This window comes from Silurus meridionalis, chromosome 17 (genome assembly GCF_014805685.1).
Source record: "Silurus meridionalis isolate SWU-2019-XX chromosome 17, ASM1480568v1, whole genome shotgun sequence".
NCBI classification, from domain to species: domain Eukaryota; kingdom Metazoa; phylum Chordata; class Actinopteri; order Siluriformes; family Siluridae; genus Silurus; species Silurus meridionalis.
The window spans coordinates 20,716,304-20,736,890 of NC_060900.1; the positions used below are offsets into that span (position 1 = coordinate 20,716,304).

The following is a 20,587-nucleotide window of genomic DNA, read 5'->3' on the forward strand; positions in this document are numbered from 1 at the left end:
CTGGAATTTGGCTGGAATTTGCCGTCTAAAGTGGGAACGTTTGGAAAGGCATGATAATCCATACCAAAAGTCAAGTGCCAGCGGCGGACACAGCGGGGCTTGAGGCGAACTGCCACTGGGTAGATCGCCTTGAACTTCAGGAAAGGCTGGATGTAGCATGGAGCTAGCCTCCAGGTGGCTGCCTCAAGCACTATATATATATATATATATATATATATATATATATATATATATATATATATATATATATATAAATTAAAGATAGGTAAACTCAATTTCTTTGTGCTTTTTTTGGGTTTTGCATTTTTTTAAAGTACACTATTATTTATGAATAATAGTGTACTTTAAAAAATGCAAAACCCAAAAAAAGCACAAAGGCACAAAGAACAAAGCACAAAGAAATTGAGTTTACCGATCTTTAATTTATATATATAGGGCTGCAACTAATCATTATTTTGATAATCGGTCAATTGATTGACCGATTATCAAAATAATGATTAGTTGATTGACCGATTATCAAAATGATTAGTTGCAGCCCTAGTTTTTACACAAGTCAAGTGAGTTTATTATCATTATATACAGCTGTTACAATACACAGTGAAACGTACAATTTATTTCATCCAGGACCAAGATGCTACATGAATGAACATGGGACTAAATAGGTCTTTACATGGACTATATTCGACCACCACAAACCAAAAATAAACTGAATTCTAACTCGCTACGACTACCAACACCGGCAGTGGTGTAAACTCTCTATGCTGCTTTATCCAACAGCCATAGATATACTTACATTTCCCATAAAAAGCAACAGCATCTCAAGGGACTGAAGCTAGCAAAGAGGCAATTGTCCTTACAATGACATGTTTTGAACAATGTACAATGGACTACACTTCTAATTGTGCACTACATCTCTATGAATTTCAGTGTAAACACACTACCCCTATTAAAAAATACACATTTGAGTACATCTATTGGCTCAGTGTTAAACCCACACTCAGTTAGGGTTTAGATCGGCTGGAGGGAATTGGACCTCTTGAGGAAGACGTTTGAGGAACCGATAGAAAAAAGCAGAACTCAGAAAACAATGAAATCATATAAAGGCATGTACGTGTTCCACTTTTAAAGAGTTTTGTACAGTGCAAGCAGGAGCAGGTACAATATGTGGGCAGATTTATGTTCCAAGAAATAATGGAAGACATGCCAGAAAACCAGTGCATTGTTTTAAAAAGCAAACCCTGCTCTTTAGGCATTTTTGAGTTTTTATATGCTTTTATATCAAACTCTAAAATGTGCAGGATATCTGGTACTTCAGGATGGGGGTTAGAATGTTTTTGTGGATACATAATACAGGATACAGGAGATCCGATCACCATTCAGGCAACAAATACTGTACAAGGTGTGAATATTAATCCAAAATTTCTGCCAGTATTTAAATAGATGCTAATAGATTGTTTAAACTTGGCCTGAGATCCTTTGTTGATTCGACCAAAATTCTGCTCAACCCCTAGCCAATTTCTTGCACTGAAACACTTCAGGCAATGGTTTTACAGTGCAAAAAACACAGATCACCAATATAGTAAAAACGAATCCTAACAAGTAGACGAGACGAGACAAGACATACCTTATCTTATCTTATAGATATAGCTATTCTATTCTTATTATTTTATCATACTATTATAATAGATACATCATGTCCATCATGTTATCAAGACTTAATATTATGGTTTGCATCCATAATATCATCAGCATCTATTTCTTATACTACATCTTTTAACACTTAGTTTTAAATTTCGTCAGGGCCATTGCATTTTAGGGTCATCATATCGATTTAAACTGCAATGAGGTTAGTGCTCTTAAACACTGATTTATGTTTTATTTAATTAATTATCATGCTACCTTCTTCCTAAGTGTTTCAAGCTGGCCTATTAAACATGTTTTTTTATTATTATTATTATAATCGTAGATCTACTGGCAAAGGAACTCTTTGGCTTCGAAATTTATGGAAGTGTCCCAAACCTTTCTTCATCTTCTGCCTTCTCTGGACTATCAATACTGTCTATCTGAAGCCGAATCCGGCAGTAATGTAATTTCCTATCGATCAGATGACGCTGACTCATGGTCCGTGACATGGCCCGTTAGTGTTCTAACATAATAGCTGTAGTTCACTATGTCCTCGTAAATTAGAATTCAGGGTTATGGGACGTTTTCAGGTTTGTGACCCGAGTGCTTATGAGCGAGCAATTATACTCACGAGTCGTAACGAAGTCATCACTTTCGGATTAAGAGCAAAGATGACAGTATCTCACTCTATTTAGCCTAAAATAAGAGATTTCATTCAGTTCTTTAATTTAATTTCTGTATTTTTGGAGGCGTGCGTTTTGGCGTAGCGGGTGAAAATCGGTTCAGCTTGGTGATAGGGAATTGATTTTTAGCAATACATTCATTCTGCAGTGCCATTTGTCTTCCTCATTCATCTTCATTCATCCATTACTTCATTCACAGCGGTGGAGAATTTAGAGCTTCAAAGCAATTTGGGGTTAAAGCAGGGGCACTGAGTATTTTCTCTCATGCACTTCAAGGTCTTGTAAAAAAAAAAAACACATAGACTACAGTATATTTGCTGAGAAAAGACAAAATCTGATCAATTCTTGACATCAAAGTTGTTTTGGATGAAGGCAAGCCTTATTTTTATATTAAATAAAATAAAAGAAATTTGATTAAAAAAAAAAAAACTTACGCAAAAGTCTAAAACGTATGATACCTTGTTTTGTGGTATCCTCAATGCTACTTCTTTTTAGTTTTCCAGCCACACAGTATGTGGTTTTTCCCCAAACTGCGGTAGCATGAGATTTTTCCTTCACTTAAACTAGGAGACCCAAACCTTTTTCAACATGTTACATATGGTTTACATGGACTGGAGTGGAAGATTTGAAGTGGTCTGTTATAAAACTGTGACCACAACCTAACTGAACACCTTTGGGATGAATTGGAACACTGATTGCACCCCAGGTCTCCTCACCCTACATCAGTACCTAAATTTGCTAACACCCTTGTTGCTGAATGAACACAAATCTTCACAATCACACTTCGAAATCTAGTGGAAATGTGGAATGGGATATTCAAAAAGCACATCAATATACAGTAGTTCAGGTGGTGTATGTATTTTGCTAATGTATTATACTAAATACTAAATATTATACTAAATGTGAATTTAGTATACCTATAAAATGTATTTTAGACACATAACGGAATTTGAGTACAACCTGTAGTTAGAATTTGTTTTAATAGTAAATCTTTAAAGAGACACTACACTCTTAGGTTGAAAAACTGTTTTATGTGTTCACTGGATTACATTGTTGTAGGTTTCTTCCCAGAAACTTTCGAGTCCCTGGTATGACTGCAAATGTTAGAAAAGCCATGAAATCCTTTTCTATTCAATAACTAATCAATAGCTACCTATCATCATCAATTACAAACTAATTCTGATGAAAAACTACTAAAAATGTTCTGCCTTTACAGTACTGTCTCCTTGGCAGCCTGAACAACTAAAGTTTATATTGTAAGCATCTATTCTATAGGTTACTGTGTTTACGGTCTTTCATGGTTTTTGCATTAAATATTGTTGCACTCATGCACACATTCTATTGTGTTCATTTATGTGGTTTCATGCAGCGCCTTCTATCTGGAAGAACGTCGTTTTGTTTTTCAGTGTACTGTACTGTATATGGCTGAAATGACAGTAAATCGGACTGGACATTGTCAGAGAAAACACAGCTTGCATACATTTTTACAGATCTTTTATGCTTATTCTTAGTCAAATCAATACAAGAAAACAATAAACTCCAGAGCACAACTAAGCACCGCCACGCAAACTATTATGTGTAAAATAGAATGAGCGAGCAGGAAACAAACTTTCCTACTTTGCTAGTTTTATCTTAAAAGATTTTATCTCATCAGAAATATAAAAAAATAAATAAATAAATAAAAACATTGTTGCTTTGAATTGATGGCATTTGGCAGAAACCCAACTTACAGTTTTCTCTGTAATACAGCTGAGCAATTGAGGGTCAAGTGCTTTGCAGCTTGGTGGATTGGGTTTTAAACCATGACCTTCTGAACAAAAGTTCAACATCTTATCCCATGTGCTACCACTTCCCTTTGTACAATTATTACAAAATTAATTACAAAAACGTTTAACATTGCCTTCAAAGTTTGAAGAACTCGTGCACTTTTTTAGATGATGGATTTATACTACAGATTTGTAGATATGTGCCATTAATGGTACCTCTCTTTTAATAAGAAAAAGGACATGTTAGGAGCATTTTTTTCCAGAGAGATTGTTAGTGTGGTGTCTGAAGTATATTAATGCCCTCTCCATGACCGCACGCCATTCCACTTATTCGCTAACATGAGCTTATTCCTGGAAAATTTTCTGTGTCTCCGGTTGTGTGTGTTGTCTGATTTGTATCTTTATGTAATGTCTGCGCTGTGGCTCAAGCAGTGGGCTGGTGGCTGTCTAGTCAGACGACCTTTTGCTACAGCAGCTGAGCTAAATGACGTGTGACCCTTTTCGAGCTGAGACATTTCACAGCAGAGACGATGAAACTGCAGAGGGAGGACGAGCGTCATCACATTCGGAGTCAAGACTACTTTTTTTCCTCTTCTCCGTTCTTTAATATTGTTAAATTCGATTCCTTTCAATAATTTTTTTTTGTCGTTTTTTTTTTTCTTACCATGCTCGCTCTTTGCCGCCCTCTCCCTCTCTTTCTGTATTGCTCTCAAACTCCCACTCTCTCTCCACTCTGTGGCTATGAAAATAGGGTATAATTTAACTGCAGGCCATTTCATTGTTCCCCTTAAGCTTCTTAACTGTAAAATATTCATATTTTGGGGGCAGGAAACACAATTCGTGGCAGCACAGAGAGAGAAGGAGAGGACGGATGAAAGAAAACAGCAGCTGAGAGGAAAAGAACAGGAATAAAAAAAAAGATGGAACAGATGTTCTGGGTTATGCTACTGACATTAAACTTTCTATGTTTTTTCCTCATTTTAAATCGTTCTCGAGGTCTCAACCCCCTGTTTTTTTTCCCCTGTAATTACCTTATGTGCGAACAATATGAAAGAATTAGAATATGAAGATGCTTGTTTTGCTCGTTATGCCAGTGTTTAGATTTACTAACAATTTGGCTGCAAAATGCACAGCTGAGTCTACAAAAAAAATGTTACATGGAAATATAACGGAAAAAATGGTATAAGTGAAGATACAGAGTGTAACACAGTGCTGTATTAATTTGTCAAATGCAGGAAGCTCATTGTTAATGAGAAAAGAGCAAACCAATCCAAATCGCAAGGTAGAATCAAAGTCAAGCAACAGTACTGGTTCAGGAACCTTACAAAGAGGAAACACTAGGCTTGGCTCAATATATATATAAAAAAAGCAAGTACAAGTACAAAGAGAAGAACTGAGCTGTTAAAGAATTAGAATCTCTGTGGTGTTTGTTTTTGGGTGGGTATCCAATTGAGGATTACTGGACCATGTCCAGACTTATGATATTTTCAGGTTACAATGGGGTCATCGAAATGCATCTCTATTGTAACTCAGGGACTTTCTGTGATTTATAATATATAAATAATATAAACATAACTTTTCCGGCACTCTGTTGCTTTTTTAGTTCTCCCACCCACTGATCACATGATAGTTAACAACCCTGATGGCAAGGTGAGTGAAGCTAATTAATCGGGGACCAATATAACCCACTCTCACAATTCTCATGATTGGTTCGTGTGGCTGTAATTGATGGAGAAGAGACAGAATGGTGTCCCTCATACCCAAAACCAAACATACAGGGAGTGCAGAATTATTAGGCAAATGAGTATTTTGACCACATCATCCTCGTTATGCATGTTGTCTTACTCCAAGCTGTATAGGCTGGAAAGCCTACTACCAATTAAGCATATTAGGTGATGTGCATCTCTGTAATGAGAAGGGGTGTGGTCTAATGACATCAACACCCTATATCAGGTGTGCATAATTATTAGGCAACTTCCTTTCCTTTGGCAAAATGGGTCAAAAGAAGGACTTGACAGGCTCAGAAAAGTCAAAAATAGTGAGATATATTGCAGAGGGATGCAGCAGTCTTAAAATAGCCAAGCTTCTGAAGCGTGATCATCGAACAATCAAGCGTTTCATTCAAAATAGTCGACAGGGTCGCAAGAAGCGTGTGGAAAAACCAAGGCGCAAAATAACTGCCCGTGAACTGAGAAAAGTCAAGCGTGCAGCTGCCAAGATGCCACTTGCCACCAGTTTGGCCATATTTCAGAGCTGCAACATCACTGGGTGCCCAAAAGCACAAGGTGTGCAATACTCAGAGACATGGCCAAGGTAAGAAAGGCAGAAAGTCGACCACCACTGAACAAGACACACAAGCTGAAAGCGTCAAGACTGGGCCAAGAAATATCTCAAGACTGATTTTCTAAGGTTTTATGGACTGATGAAATGAGAGTGAGTCTTGATGGGCCAGATGGATGGGCCCGTGGCTGGATTGGTAAAGGGCAGAGAGCTCCAGTCCGACTCAGGCGCCAGCAAGGTGGAGGTGGAGTACTGGTTTGGGCTGGTATCATCAAAGATGAGCTTGTGGGGCCTTTTCGGGTTGAGGATGGAGTCAAGCTGAACTCCCAGTCCTACTGCCAGTTTCTGGAAGACACCTTCTTCAAGCAGTGGTACAGGAAGAAGTCTGCATCCTTCAAGAAAAACATGATTTTCATGCAGGACAATGCTCCATCACACACGTCCAAGTACTCCACAGCGTGGCTGGCAAGAAAGGGTATAAAAGAAGAAAATCTAATGATATGGCCTCCTTGTTCACCTGATCTGAACCCCATTGAGAACCTGTGGTCCATCATCAAATGTGCGATTTACAAGGAGGAAAACAGTACACCTCTCTGAACAGTGTCTGGGAGGCTGTGGTTGCTGCTGCAATGTTGATGGTGAACAGATCAAAACACTGACAGAATCCATGGATGGCAGGCTTTTGAGTGTCCTTGCAAAGAAAGGTGGCTATATTGGTCACTGATTTGTTTTGTTTGGTTTTGAATGTCAGAAATGTATATTTGTGAATGTTGAGATGTTATATTGGTTTCACTGGTAAAAATAAATAATTGAAATGGGTATGAATTTGTTTTTTGTTAAGTTGCCTAATAATTATGCACAGTAATAGTCACCTGCACACACAGATATCCCCCTAAAATAGCTAAAACTAAAAACTACTTCCAAAAATATTCAGCTTTGATATTAATGAGTTTTTTGTGTTCATTGAGAACATGGTTGTTGTTCAAATTAAATCCTCAAATAAAATTAATCCTCAAAAATACAACTTGCCTAATAATTCTGCACTCCCTGTATACCTTCTGGTCAATGTGGGGAACCTTTTTTGCTGCACTGCTTGGGAGCCCCCAGACTTATGTAAACCAACTCTGACTGGAAAATTACTAAAGATGAACGAAGAAGCAAATGCATCGCTTTAAATTCATCGTTCACACTCAGCTTAACGAGAGCGGTCTTTCGTTTGTTCTGCGGCCTTCGTGTTTGACTGCTCACCGGCTTGAAATTAAAAGCATCCACATGACATTTAATTACGTCGCGTGGGATCCCAGTCTGGATAAACACCTCTAGTCGCAACTAGATGCTATATGAATGTCTGTTTGCCAAGTTTTATTCAAAAATGCCTTATTTACATTTATAATGGACCTAAATTCGGTTGGTATTCTAAAAGTTCAAGTAAAAGTTTCTTGTCACCTGGGGTTTGTGACTTTTGAAACTGATGCCACACCCAGTCATAATGATTCTCTGGATTGAAGGAAGAGTTGGGGTTCAGGATGTCTGTCTCATCCCACTTGATCCCTGGTGTCTGGAGACCTCTGAGTGAAGCCCTCCTGTGGGGAGGAAATTGCCTGTGATAAATAGAGGAAGCCATGCATAGCATCCTGCAAATAATCAGAAATGTAAGCTGTTATGTGCATGTCAGGATCTCTTCTGTAACTATAACTACCTCTCCTGTCAATTGCTGCAGGCAACATTTAAAAAGTTGTTCATTCTTTAATTAAAACATTCCTCATAAACCCAAAACATTAAAACATACTTCTAGGCTGGGGAAGGCAAAACAACGGTAAGGCTCTCCACTGAAGCGTGTGTCCTGTTCCTAATTTATTTTCTCATGATTTATTGAGAAATCCCACAAACTCTCGAAAAAGGGCTGCCTCAGTCGTGAGGAAAGCCAAGTACAACAGCATCATGAATTCTAATGAGTGTATTAATGCAATTGAGTCTCCGCTGCTCTTTTAAACTGCTGGCATTCGTGGCAGGCATTTGCTCAAGCCAGTCACAACACTTCCTGATTTAATTACTTGATGCTGCTCTTCGAATACCTTAATGTCCCAGAGATCAGAGTGTAAGCTATCAAAAACTGCTTGCCTGATGCCAAACCAAAGTGCTATATTAAAATATTAAGCAAAGAATTCCAATTTTAAAGGAGAAATGTGATAGTTCTGAGGTGTTACAGTGGTTCAGAGGGCCTCTTCATGGTAGATGGTTTGATCCTGTGCTCAGGTTACTTTCTACTATTCAATTTGAATAGTATATGGCTTAGTATTTTAAAAAGCATGCCTGATTGAAAGTCATTAGACTCTTAGCCTGCAACAGACCAGCACAGAACAGAAATGGCTCAGGACCACAGGTTGCATGAATAGTTCTACATTTACACACCTTTTACTACACATCTCAACAATGGAACTGCAATGAATGGCTGCTGTGGATGGGTTCCCTTTTGAGTCTGGTTCCTCTCAAAATTTCTTCCGCATACCATCTCAGGAAGATTTTTCTTGCCACAATCACTACTGGCTTGCTTATTAGGGATAAATAATTATATGGAACAAACTTATAGGCATTAAACTTGCACCATTTTAGTTAATCAGACTTTGTTACTTCTTGTACTGTTCCTCCTTAGAAATTGTTGAATCTTCCTTCCCATCCTTCTTTCTGGGGAAATCCTTCGAATGTACTATGTTGAACATTAAAACAGAGGTTTTTCCCCCTGAGAGAAGGTTCCTGGTTGAACAAATTTGCGTGAGGAACACATGCCTTTACGTAGCCAGCGTCACCTGCAAAATACATACTATATGCTAATTTATTGTCAACACATTGTGTTGTGTCTAACTTTTGGTGAATGTAACAGTTTGTACCTGTTTTATTTATTTTTTTCCTTTTAAGGCTTCATCTACACCACTTCTTCTTTCGGCTTCTCCCATTAGGGGTCGACACAGCGGATAATCCTTCTCCATACCCCCCTGTCCTGTACATCTGCCTCTTTCTCCCCAACTACCTGCATGTCTTCTCTCACCACATCCATAAACCTCCCCTTTGGCCTTCATCTTTTCCTCCTTCCTGCTGGCTCCATCCTCAGCATTCTCCTACCAATATAACTCATGTCTCTCCTCTGCACATGTCCAAACCATCTCAATCGAGCCTCCCTCACCTTGTCTCCAAAACATCCTACATGCGCTAGCTTCATCTAAACTAATCACTAATTTAAAAACGGCGTTTTCGCCAAACACTCTGCGTTCACTCCGTCGTTTTCACAGTCCAAGAAAGCTTTTTCAAAAAGTTACGCTTTCGTTGACCAAAAACGGCATCTCAGTGTGAATGGAAGGCCAGAACAGAGAGAAAAATATATCCGAGATAAATAAAACGAAAACATATTAGCACGGACATGTCATTAATTTAAATTCAAATGCTTGTTTTTAATATGATTTTTTTTTTTATATAATGTGAATGTGCGGCTCAGAAAAGTGACTTTGCAACCCATTTCTAATGTTCCTTACACAATACCATTTCGGACATGAGTCACCAATTTTGATTCTTGATTATGTTCTGGTTCTAACCTACATTTATCAGTTTTCAAAAGGCTAAAACTCTGATTCAAAGAGATTGTTCAATCAAAAGTATAATTTTATCAAATCATATGATTTAATAAATGCCATAAAGAATAGATCTCATTTCTTTTTCAACACTTTTAAACACATTTTCAGCAATTGTTTGTTTTCTATATGCCTCAGCCATGGTTTCATATTGGATTGTGAGTCAAAAGTATCATTCTGGTTTACTGGGGCTGAAATAAAAAACAAAATTGAATTATGTCTACTTGAGGAGAAGTTTTGGCACTCTTCTTGCTGACTGCTGCTTCTGCTGTATGAATCACCATGTCGAGTAGGGTGTGTTCGCTGCCTTTCTCTGTAGCCCTGCATTGAAACCCTCAGCACACCTGATATACTAATTGGAGAAGCGAGAGTGTGGGTGGTCTGGGTAGAAAGCAGAAAGAGGGTTAAAAAATGGTGGAGAAATGCTGTTCATCTTTGATGCAGCCTCGCGTAAACCCACCACTGTGATAAACAACTTCCGACTGCTTCTGCCACCGAGCTTAGCAGTTAATACATCTTAGCAGCAGGTGTCTGACAGTAAAAGCATGCTGTGGTGGTGTCATATATTCTTTCACAAATATGTTTACTAAACATGGCTGGATATTGATTAATGGATATGTGCAAGAGCTTTAGTCCTACTTTCTGCATTGCATCTTTCAAATGTTCAATTTTATACAAGATTGTCGATTCATTCATATAGTAATATAATTAATTCATATTTCATTAATTCTCTAGTGTATTAAACTCTAAGTCTATTTGAAGCATGTTCTTTTGTCCTACTATACTTTGAATACTTCTGAACACAACAGACATTGTCTCAAAGCAGCTTTACAGAATTTAAGAGTTATGGTGAACGATGTGTATTTATCCCTGATGAGCAGCCACGGTGACTGTGGCAAGGAAAAACTCCCTTAGATGACATAAGGAAGGAACTTTGATCGGAACCAGACTCAAAAGTGGAACCCATCCTCATTTGGGTGACATACAGGGTTGTGTATCTGAAATTTCTTGCTCTAACAATAAACTATACTTGACCTAATCTTTTTTTTTGTTTTTTGTTATAGCGTCTTATTTCCGACTCATTCACCACCGAATTCACCTCTTGAGCTATTATTATGAATGCAAACAACATAACAGTGCATTGGCTTAATTGTCTAGAATGGTTTAAACGTCAGCAGTTTGTGAAACTGCACTAATCTTCAACACTGTTCTGATTTCAAGGTTTGTTGCTTCTTAATAACATATTTTCTGTTGAAAAGAATGCCCTCTCTTTCTCCCCTCTGCAATGGAATATAGTCAGTTAAAAAAACAATTAAAGCTCCTCAACATGCATTTTATTCAGCCTATGGCCCAAAGGAGGTTGTTTAGGTTTCTATCTTGTACATTAGTATTGTTTCGTTCTCATTTCCGATTGGTCAGAATGAGTACAGCTCTAACAGCATTGCCAGCAGTGTTGCCAACTGTAATGTACACATAACACAGGTTTTATATTAATGCGGTCCCTCCAATAAAAAAAGGAAATCATTATGCTTATTTTGTTTTTTTCCTTTTTGTAACAAGACACTCAGTTGCATTAACTTCATTACAGTGAGCTAAGCAAGAGAAGACCAAAGAATGAGGCTGAACATCCAAAGCTAGTCTTTAAATATTACACGTACTTATTATTGTAGTTATTTGTAGATATTTACCAAAAAGTTTTCAAATTAAGAATCTTTAGTCAGTGAGTGAGTCTGGGAATGCAGACTTACACACAGGCTAGTCAGTACATGCTTGCTATGTTTATATCTTGCTTACATAAATATGCAAATGGTTTTCTTTTGGCTGCTTTCCACACCACACTTTTTTCTCTTTGGTCATTTCAACAGCATGCACTTGCTTTCGCAGAGAAGAAGCCCTCCTTTGATTAGAAACAGAGGAGAGAGGTGATCGATAAAGAACAGAGAAACCCAGAGGACAGAACTGACAGAATGTCAGCATTACCATGCGACCATGACACACACACACACACACACACACACACACACACACACACACACACACATTAGCCCACATTCTCCTCCAAGGATTAATCACTACCAAGGCTTGCCAAAGGAGATGCTTCTGCAGCCTAAACACATATAGGGCATATGTGTAATGCTGTGTGTGTGTGTGTGTGTGTGTGTGTGTGTGTGTGTGTGTGTGTGTGTGTGTGTGTGTGATTTGTCACATGTGCCTCACACGTGTTATTATTTCAACACAATTACCACTAATTTTCTGGCCAAAAAACATCCAAAGATCATACAGTTCCTTGCATAAATTTTAACCCCCTTTTATTTCCCCCTACTTAAATATTTGGGAAGTTCATTACCTAAAATCTCAATTTAGTCTGTTTGCTGCAAAATGAGGATGTTTTTTGAGGATGCAATTGTGTACATTTTAATAGCAGACCATAGCCTATTGGTGGTTAAATATCAAATCAATGGCAAGCCATCAGGGCCAGCAAGGCCTTTTCTGCTGGTCTAAAGAGCACTAACTTTTAATATATTTATTTCATAAATATGTTTTCAATTATCCACAATAGTCTTTTCTCTTTATTTATTAGCTTTTTATTGATTGAGTTGCTTTTTGGAAGTGTCCATGTCTATTGAAATTTCTATCTAATCATATTTTAGTGGTTAAAGAAATCTGCCGTAAGGCCTTTGAAATCAGCAGTGCGGGCGATTGTAGCTTAAAGCACATGTTGTTTTAACCAATAAGATTGCGAGTTGGCGACTCCGGGATCATCTAGCAGCCTTAACTTTTGGTTTCAATGTAATATGTGTCACAACCTATGCACACATTATGATTTCATGACCGCAATTCAGTATTTCAACACGTTGTGTTGTGTTTAACTTTTGGTGAATGTAACAGTTTGTAGCTGTTCTATTCCATTTTTTTTTTCTTTTTAAGCTTCATCGACACTAATCCGGATACATTTAAAAACGGCGTTTTCGCTAAAAACGCGCTTTTTACGTCCTTTTCTTCGATGGTCAGAGAGTGCACTAGTCAGAACTTGCGAATTGCATAAGCTCAAATATATTCATGTGGATTCAGTGGCTGTATTTTTTAATTCCACTATGGCTGGGAAGTAATTGATTGGGTCATGGAATAAACTTACAAGGACATTATCAAGATGGACTTTTTGAACATTGTGATGAAAGGTCAGCCAAAACAGATCAAAACAAAACGCTTTTAAACATACCGTTTTTACTTTTGCGTTTTCTTTCCTGTATAATTTGCACAAAAACGCACAATTTGCCTGAATTTCAAATCCACAGTAAAACTGGGGAGATGCACAGAAAACTCGGGGTCATTTTATGAGGTTAATGTTAATGCTTCTGCTCGAGATGATGTATGCAGGTGGTGCAGTTGTGGACTCAACATTGAGCATGAAGACAAAATATTCTTGTAAATGTTTTAATTATGGTGTTTTAAATTACGTAAATCATCAGGACACCAAAAGAAACTTTTGCGATGTTTCCACACGGACTGTTTTAATTGCCGGATGCGTGCGTCATAGCGGATTTTGGTGCTGATTTGAGACTTGGTGCATCAGTAAAACAAATGTTTATTAATTCAAAATAATTTTTCGGTGGAGTTTCTTTTTTTTTATTATATTTGACAGACGTTGTAAAAAATGTGTGTTTTGTTGAAAGTTAAAATTTTGCCGCTTTTATATTTATTTAATATTTTTTATAAAAAAAAATAATAAATCTTATGCGATAATAAAATTCGTCCTGTTAGTGAATTTGCATTAATTCGTTATTAACGTTAAATTTGACGTTAAAAATAAATACATCAAATATTATCTGTAAAAAATACAGTCTTTTTCTAAATCTCTATCAGCCATTATATACATTATGCCTACAAACATCAATTTGATTTTCTAATTTTGAGAAATAAAACATTAAAATGCTATTCTAACTTTTTCAAACTTCTTATGTATCTATGCGGTTATTTAAAAAGGTTTAGTCAACTATAGAGAAAAGGTTGATCTGTAAAGTCATCATGTTCGATCATACATGTTTGATGATACATGTCTTCATGTGCGTTCACACTTTAGAGAATGGGTGCAGCGATGCGCTCGATGGTGGTGCAGGAGCGAAGGCTGCACGTTGGTGTCCATAATGGCCTTGGCTGGGTGGATGGACCTCAGGTGATGGTGCTTGAGCCAATGGCTGCCGCAAGCAGTGACCTCAAAAAGAGTTCTACTGAGAAGCAAAGGTGAGTCCTGGTATATATGACCTTCTAAAATGTATTTCTCACTTGTCTGGTAATGCAATGTTTTAAATTCCAAATTATTGGACTGTTATAATTCCAATTGTGTGGGTTCTGGTAGGTCTTTATAAAAAATATTGAAAATATTTCATTTGATGAATACTATTACTTTCTTCACATTTATAGCATTTGGCAAACGCCCTTGTCATATAGCCTATCTAATTCGCACAATATATTAGAAAATATAACTGATTATATGTAACTGAGGCCCAGCAGTGGCAGCTAGGTGGTGCTTCTCATTTATTGTGGTGGTGGATCTGATTCCTTCTGATCTCTACCATATCCCACTGTTTTCTGTAATGGCCTTCAAGAGTTCCAAGGTTAATCTTTTCATATGGCCATTACCATTTTTTTAAGAAAAAATAAATTACTAAATCTGTGTAGCCATTCAGCCCAAGCTTCTTCAAATTCCTGCACATAAAACATTGTAGTAGTTGAGCACTCGTTTTATTACCCTATTCAGCATGTATGATCGATTCGAGAAACCTTGTCCAGATTTCTCTCCAAGAGAAAATGCTCTTTTGTCTTTTATGTCACCATTAGGTTTCTGGTAAAAACACTAGTGAATAGGGAGGATCACGTCCTTAAATTCGTTTTTACCTTTTTTTTATGTAATCAAAATGTAAAATGCCATAATCTTAATTGTGATTGAGATATAACCAAATTAATTAAAGTGAGTAGATTTTAGATGTACAGTATATTAGGGATAATCTACAGCTAGGTGTGCATTACACTACAGTAATGCATGTCCCGGAAGGCAAATAACCAACTGACACAAATCTTGTTTTCATATGAGTTGAATGATCTGCAAAAAAAATGAAAAAAATCTATTTAGCTTAGTAAGGTAATTAGGAAATGGTTACAATTAGCTGTCTCACTCTGCATCCATCTGTAGCTGCAACTGTTACTATGGTTATGGCTGTTTATAAAGTAAAGCATTAAATAACATTTATAGCAATTAGCAGATAGAGCAGCTTACCCAGAGCAACTTATATTTATCTTTTATGCAATCGAGCAGTTGCGGTTTAAGGGCCATTCTCAGGGACCCAGCAGTGACATCTTGGTGGTTTTGGGATTTGAACTTTTAATCAGAGGTTCAACATTTTAGCCATTGAGCTTCCACTTTTCTATGACAGTGATCAAACTGACTGGAAGTAACCAGTGCGTTCACATGTTTGAACGTACACCTTCCGGGCAATAAGTCTCAAGAATTCAGACCTCCCATGTGATAAACTGTAGAAATAATCAGGATTTCATTATGTGAATGCTATTTCGCATTTCACACATCAAATGTTGAGTCAAATGTTCTTGAGTAAGGCTTTAATATATTGCCAGGAACGTGATTGTAATGTAGGCACAAAGGCACAGATGATAAAATGGAGTGTTGTGCAGACCTTTACCTCGTTTTTAAACCACCAGTGCACTAAGGCAGCCGAAGCTTTCCATGCTAAATGGAAACCCTAAACTCACCCTGTTCTTTGCGCTTATCACCGTTCCTAACCTTGCATCTTCTGGCATTCCTCTTTACTCTAGATTTCCACTATCTGCCTTCTTATTCCAAAAACTTTAACCCACTATGTATGTCACCTTATTATTTCATTTTTTTCTCCACACTGCCCCCTGCCATCTCCTAAATCTTTTATTCATCGCACCTTAGAACTCATATCAGGTATAAATTCAATATGATTTACACATCTTCCATGTGAGCGATTCATAATTTATGACGCAAACCCGATTCGATTTTGGAGCCGCATTCTTCAGAGCGTTTCCACTTTGGCCGGATGAGGATCCCCCTCCGCGGCCTCCTTCACGTTAAGTTCTGCTTCATTAGCTCGTGCTGGATGTCGGCTCGGCGGAAATGCCACGAGGTGAAAAAGTCAAGAACGGAGCGCCGAACTTCTCCCTATTTCGCAGCTTGTGCTGTGCGCACCACTATGCCTAGAAACAGGGCTATATTTAAAACCTGATGGCGACGGGGAGAAGACGAACAGTAGAGCGAGAGCGAGCTGACATCTCCCTTATGTTGTCTCTCACGACTCCACTTTCAGCTCTCCGCCTGTGACGTGCGAGATCTCGTAGTTCACACCAGAACGTGTCGCAGCTACGTGCTAACGCGCAGACCAACCGCAGCCTCCAGTCATCTAGTTACCGGTGTAGGGGAACGGGTGGAGAATTCGACGAGGTTCTCGGGGTGTCGAACAGAGAACGTGATTAATTAACAATGCGTTTACAGTTCGACACTGCCGCCATCTTGCTGACTTTGAATGTGTGCGAATGTGTGTGTGTGTGTGTGTGAGGGAAAGGTGAAAGCAGACTGTTGAGAGCAAATTAGGCGTGCCAGACTGTCATGCATGACGGAGACATGACAGGTGTTTTGGGGGAATTAATAGATTTCCACACCACGCATGTATAGTAGCACTAATTGTGCCCAACTTTAGTACTCCAATCTCCTAATTATTTTTTTCCTTATTAACTTTTGTCTTGCACATCTGTGTTCATGTATCCAATTTAGAAACCAATAGGTTGTTTGTATGGTCTATAGCAGAGCGCGTTGGCAGATTCGAACAGCGTTCATTTTAAGAATTGCAAATCCTTCTGCTTGCTTTTTTTTCTTTTCTTTTTTTTTTCCATCCACTTAAGGACTGTGCCATAGCCCTTAAAGAGCTCTATCAATTTCCCTGTGTGTGTAAACTTCCAGTTTTGCATTGCACAAACACAAAGAATTCCCTTAATCTCACTGCACTTTGCAAGGAGGTCCAAGACCTGCTTTAATATATTTACTTACACTAATTAAATGCATATTAAATTCTGACTCCTTTAGACCCCTGAGATCTACAGCATGCCTTTGAAATTTATTCCACTGAAGTGCTCACACACACACACACACACACACACACACATACACACACACAAGCACACGCACGCACACACACATTACATTTATTATTTTCTCATTTTATTATATTGACTTGTTTTCTTATTACAGAGAAATAATGCTATGCATAAACCAAACCTTAACCTCACTAACTTGCGTCGGGTAGCTATTTAGTTTTTCTTTATACCGTAATTTCCAGACTATTAAGCGCACCCAAATATAAGCCGCACCCACTGAATTTTTACAAAGATTTGCAGGTGTTTACACTGAAATTAATAAACTTTACACAGGCTTTAACGAAAGACAGTGTTTGTTACACGGCTTGTATGTAAACAGTAGCCTACCAAGAAAGTCATTGTTTACTGTATTCCTCCTTCCTTTCACAACAATTTCTCTCAGGAGTTCTGAAAAGTTTTGGAATCGTCGTGCGTTTAAAAATCACCATCGGTGAAGCTTTTCTCCCGATGCCGTGCAGCTCCGAACACAGGTGAACTGCGTTTTTTCATGCCCGGTTGTTTTCAGCCTGACAAATGATTCGCATTTCCTGTAGACAGTCCAAATGAGCGGCAGGTCAAACGTCAGAGGTGTGGTGTGGCCGGATTCAGTGGGAGCACATCAGATTTAATATAAAGAATTTCATTGGTTCACCTGAACACGTTCTGCAATTTCATTGGTCTAATGTTATGCTATGTTTTTTGGCTTGAAGTTTGTGTAACCGGAAAAACCACAGGAAAAATCCATAAATTAGCTGCTTCATTGTTTAAGTCGCGGGGTTCAAAACGTGGGAAAAAAGAAGACAAAACTATTTGCCTTTAAATGTACTTAAGTATATAAGAATTATGATTTTTTTTTTTCCCTAGAATGTCATATTATCATTTTTTTACAAGACTCTTTGCTTAATCAAAATAGTCTGATTAATATCTAATAAATCATCATGAGCTCAAAACTATCTTTTAAACAGTTTAACAAAAATTGTGCAAAGAAGGCCACAGGTGCTGTGGCAAGTTTGAGTCAGGAGTTTCTTCCATCATTAATTTCACTCAAAATGTTCTGCTGTTGAACTGCCGCTAAACCGGATGGTTATGCTAAGTAGATAGCACCAAGCGGCAATGGCGGTTCTAGCTTGAATGACACTCTGGGTGAAGCACACAATGATCGATTGAAAAAAGTCTTCATTGGATAAAAAACTGTCTTTCGGCTTCTCCCGTTAGGGGTCGCCACAGCGGATCCTCCGCATGTTTGATTTGGCACATGTTTTTACGCTGGATGCCCTTCCTAACCCAACCTTCCCCATTTATCCGGGCTTGGGGACTGGCACTGAGAGTGGCTGGGGTTGGTTCCCTGATCGGGGATCGAACCCAGGCTGCAGCGATGAGAGCGCCGCATCCTAACCACTAGACCACCATACAAGTGGTATTTGTATTCTCGCTGCATCATTTTTAACATATTTGCATCAGTAAAACCTGGTTTATTTATATATACTTATTGGTAGATGCACTATAATTTTATTATTTAGAAAGTGATCAATAACTTGTGACCAATATTTTATATGCATATTGATTTCTCTTCGTTTCTCAGCATCACTGCTGCTACATGAATATGACGTATCATAACACTACAGACACCGAGGTGTGTTATGAGAGTCACATAAAAGCTAGATTAACATAGCAGAGGTAGAGCTGCATCTTCCTGAAAACAAAACTTAAAAAAAAAAGAATGTCTGGTTTAGCGTTAGAGGTCAGAAATCAAATAAATAAACGCCTTAACACTAATTCATTTTAACTGCACTCATTTTATTAATTTGATTAATAAATAAATATAAAGAAGTGAAATTCAAACCTTTAATGCAACACACATTTATTGACGATTTACTTTCTTTAATCAGATATAAAATAATAAACTCCGCCCGAAAAATAATCTTTAATCACTAAACATTTGTTTTACTGCTATTTCAAATCAAGCACCGAAATCCGCTATGATGAACACATCCGGCAATTAAAAGCGTCCGTGTGTAATGCATTGAGATGTGATCACTTTAGCCTCAGTTATAGAGATGCACATCCTTAACATATAAATATTCGCAAAGCCACCAGCATTACACACACACCCCACAAACACACATTTAACCTCCTGCAGTCTGGAAACAGTTTACTCAAGCTTTCGTGCCTTCATGTCCAGACTGTGCTCAAAACAAGTTCACACATATGAGAGATTCCCTTCAATATTGGGATCTCATAAACATTGCAAGAGAGTTGATGTGTTCTTATTGGCGTCGGAAACCACTGAGGCGGAGATTTGAACTCATGACCCTCCGATCGATAAGCCGACATATCCATAAATCCCTAACAGTTAAGCCAGCGTCGCTCTTTTTTTATTTCTCCTAATAATTATATGCACAGTGCTACGACTGCACCAGCACACAGTACACTTCCTGCTTATGCATGAGTCAATTATTTCCCTCATTAGTGCCAAGTGGTTGTTGAAGAGTGGAATCCTAGCCTTGTACACCACTGTAATCTCTCACAGCTCTTTCCCACAGTGGGCTCGATTGGCCACTAATGAGTTTGCTTCTCTTTGCACTATTTAATTTGTTAAAGCCGTGTTTAGTGTACACGCTTAAACGGGACAGATTAGCAAAAATAGTGCCGCTATAAACTGCAGCTAAATAAAAGAAGAAAAAAAAGTACCTTTTAAATAGTAAATAATTTGCATTGCTGCATTGCTCCAGTGCTTTTTTCTTTTTTTTTTGGCAGTTCTTATTATACTGGCGTTAAAGACGTACTGCAGCACTTTCTTAAAGCTAATATATCGTACCGTACGTGTGGCGCATTTAAAAACCATTCAGCCTCCGAGTGTACAGCATTATATATATTTCCTGTTGTCTGTAGATGCCTGGGAATTTTCTCACAACACTCTTTGTGGAACAATTGTTTCTCTTTCCAATCAGAATGACACATCTGTGGCTCTGTGATGTAGTATGTGCAGTCGTAGCTCAGAAAGAGGCGGTGGCTTCTTTCACATGTTTAATGCATGTCTTGGCCTTTAACCTGTCTAGTTTTTCGCTGGTCACTGGAGAGTTAGTGAGTGAGTTGGGAGAAAAAGATTTTTCTATGCAAGTTGTGTGAATACAAATACATAGACGATGAAATGCAATTAGTATCCAACCAATTGTGCAAATAACTTAATAAACATTATTAGGTTTTGTGTAATAGTTAATAGAAAGATGTACAGGAAAAGGTAAGCAGCACACCATGATGACTACTAGTAGTGTTAATGGCATTTAAATTAGTATTAAGTTGGGTTGGTTTGAGGCAACAGCATGACGAATGCAATACGATGCAGTGGATTCATCCAGTAGGTACAGAAGGCAATGAAGTGCAATCGACAATCCGATATAAAGAACAGCAATTTTGAACCTCTTTGGTCACACTTCTGCCCATA

The 20,587-nt window shown here is 38.0% G+C and overlaps 1 protein-coding gene across 4 annotated transcripts in view; it reads left to right on the forward strand.

Annotated features, from left to right (window-relative positions):
• nphp4 (nephronophthisis 4) overlaps positions 1-20,587 on the forward strand; it is a 203,524-nt gene that overhangs the window by 55,036 nt on the left and 127,901 nt on the right. For all 4 annotated transcript variants that reach the window (XR_006928342.1, XM_046871942.1, XM_046871945.1 and 1 more), the window contains one exon: positions 14,057-14,217. Coding sequence is in view for 3 of the 4 variants with exons in the window: in XM_046871942.1 (XP_046727898.1) it covers positions 14,057-14,217 (161 nt within the window). In the remaining variant the exon portion in view is untranslated. The remainder of the gene's footprint in view (positions 1-14,056; positions 14,218-20,587) is intronic.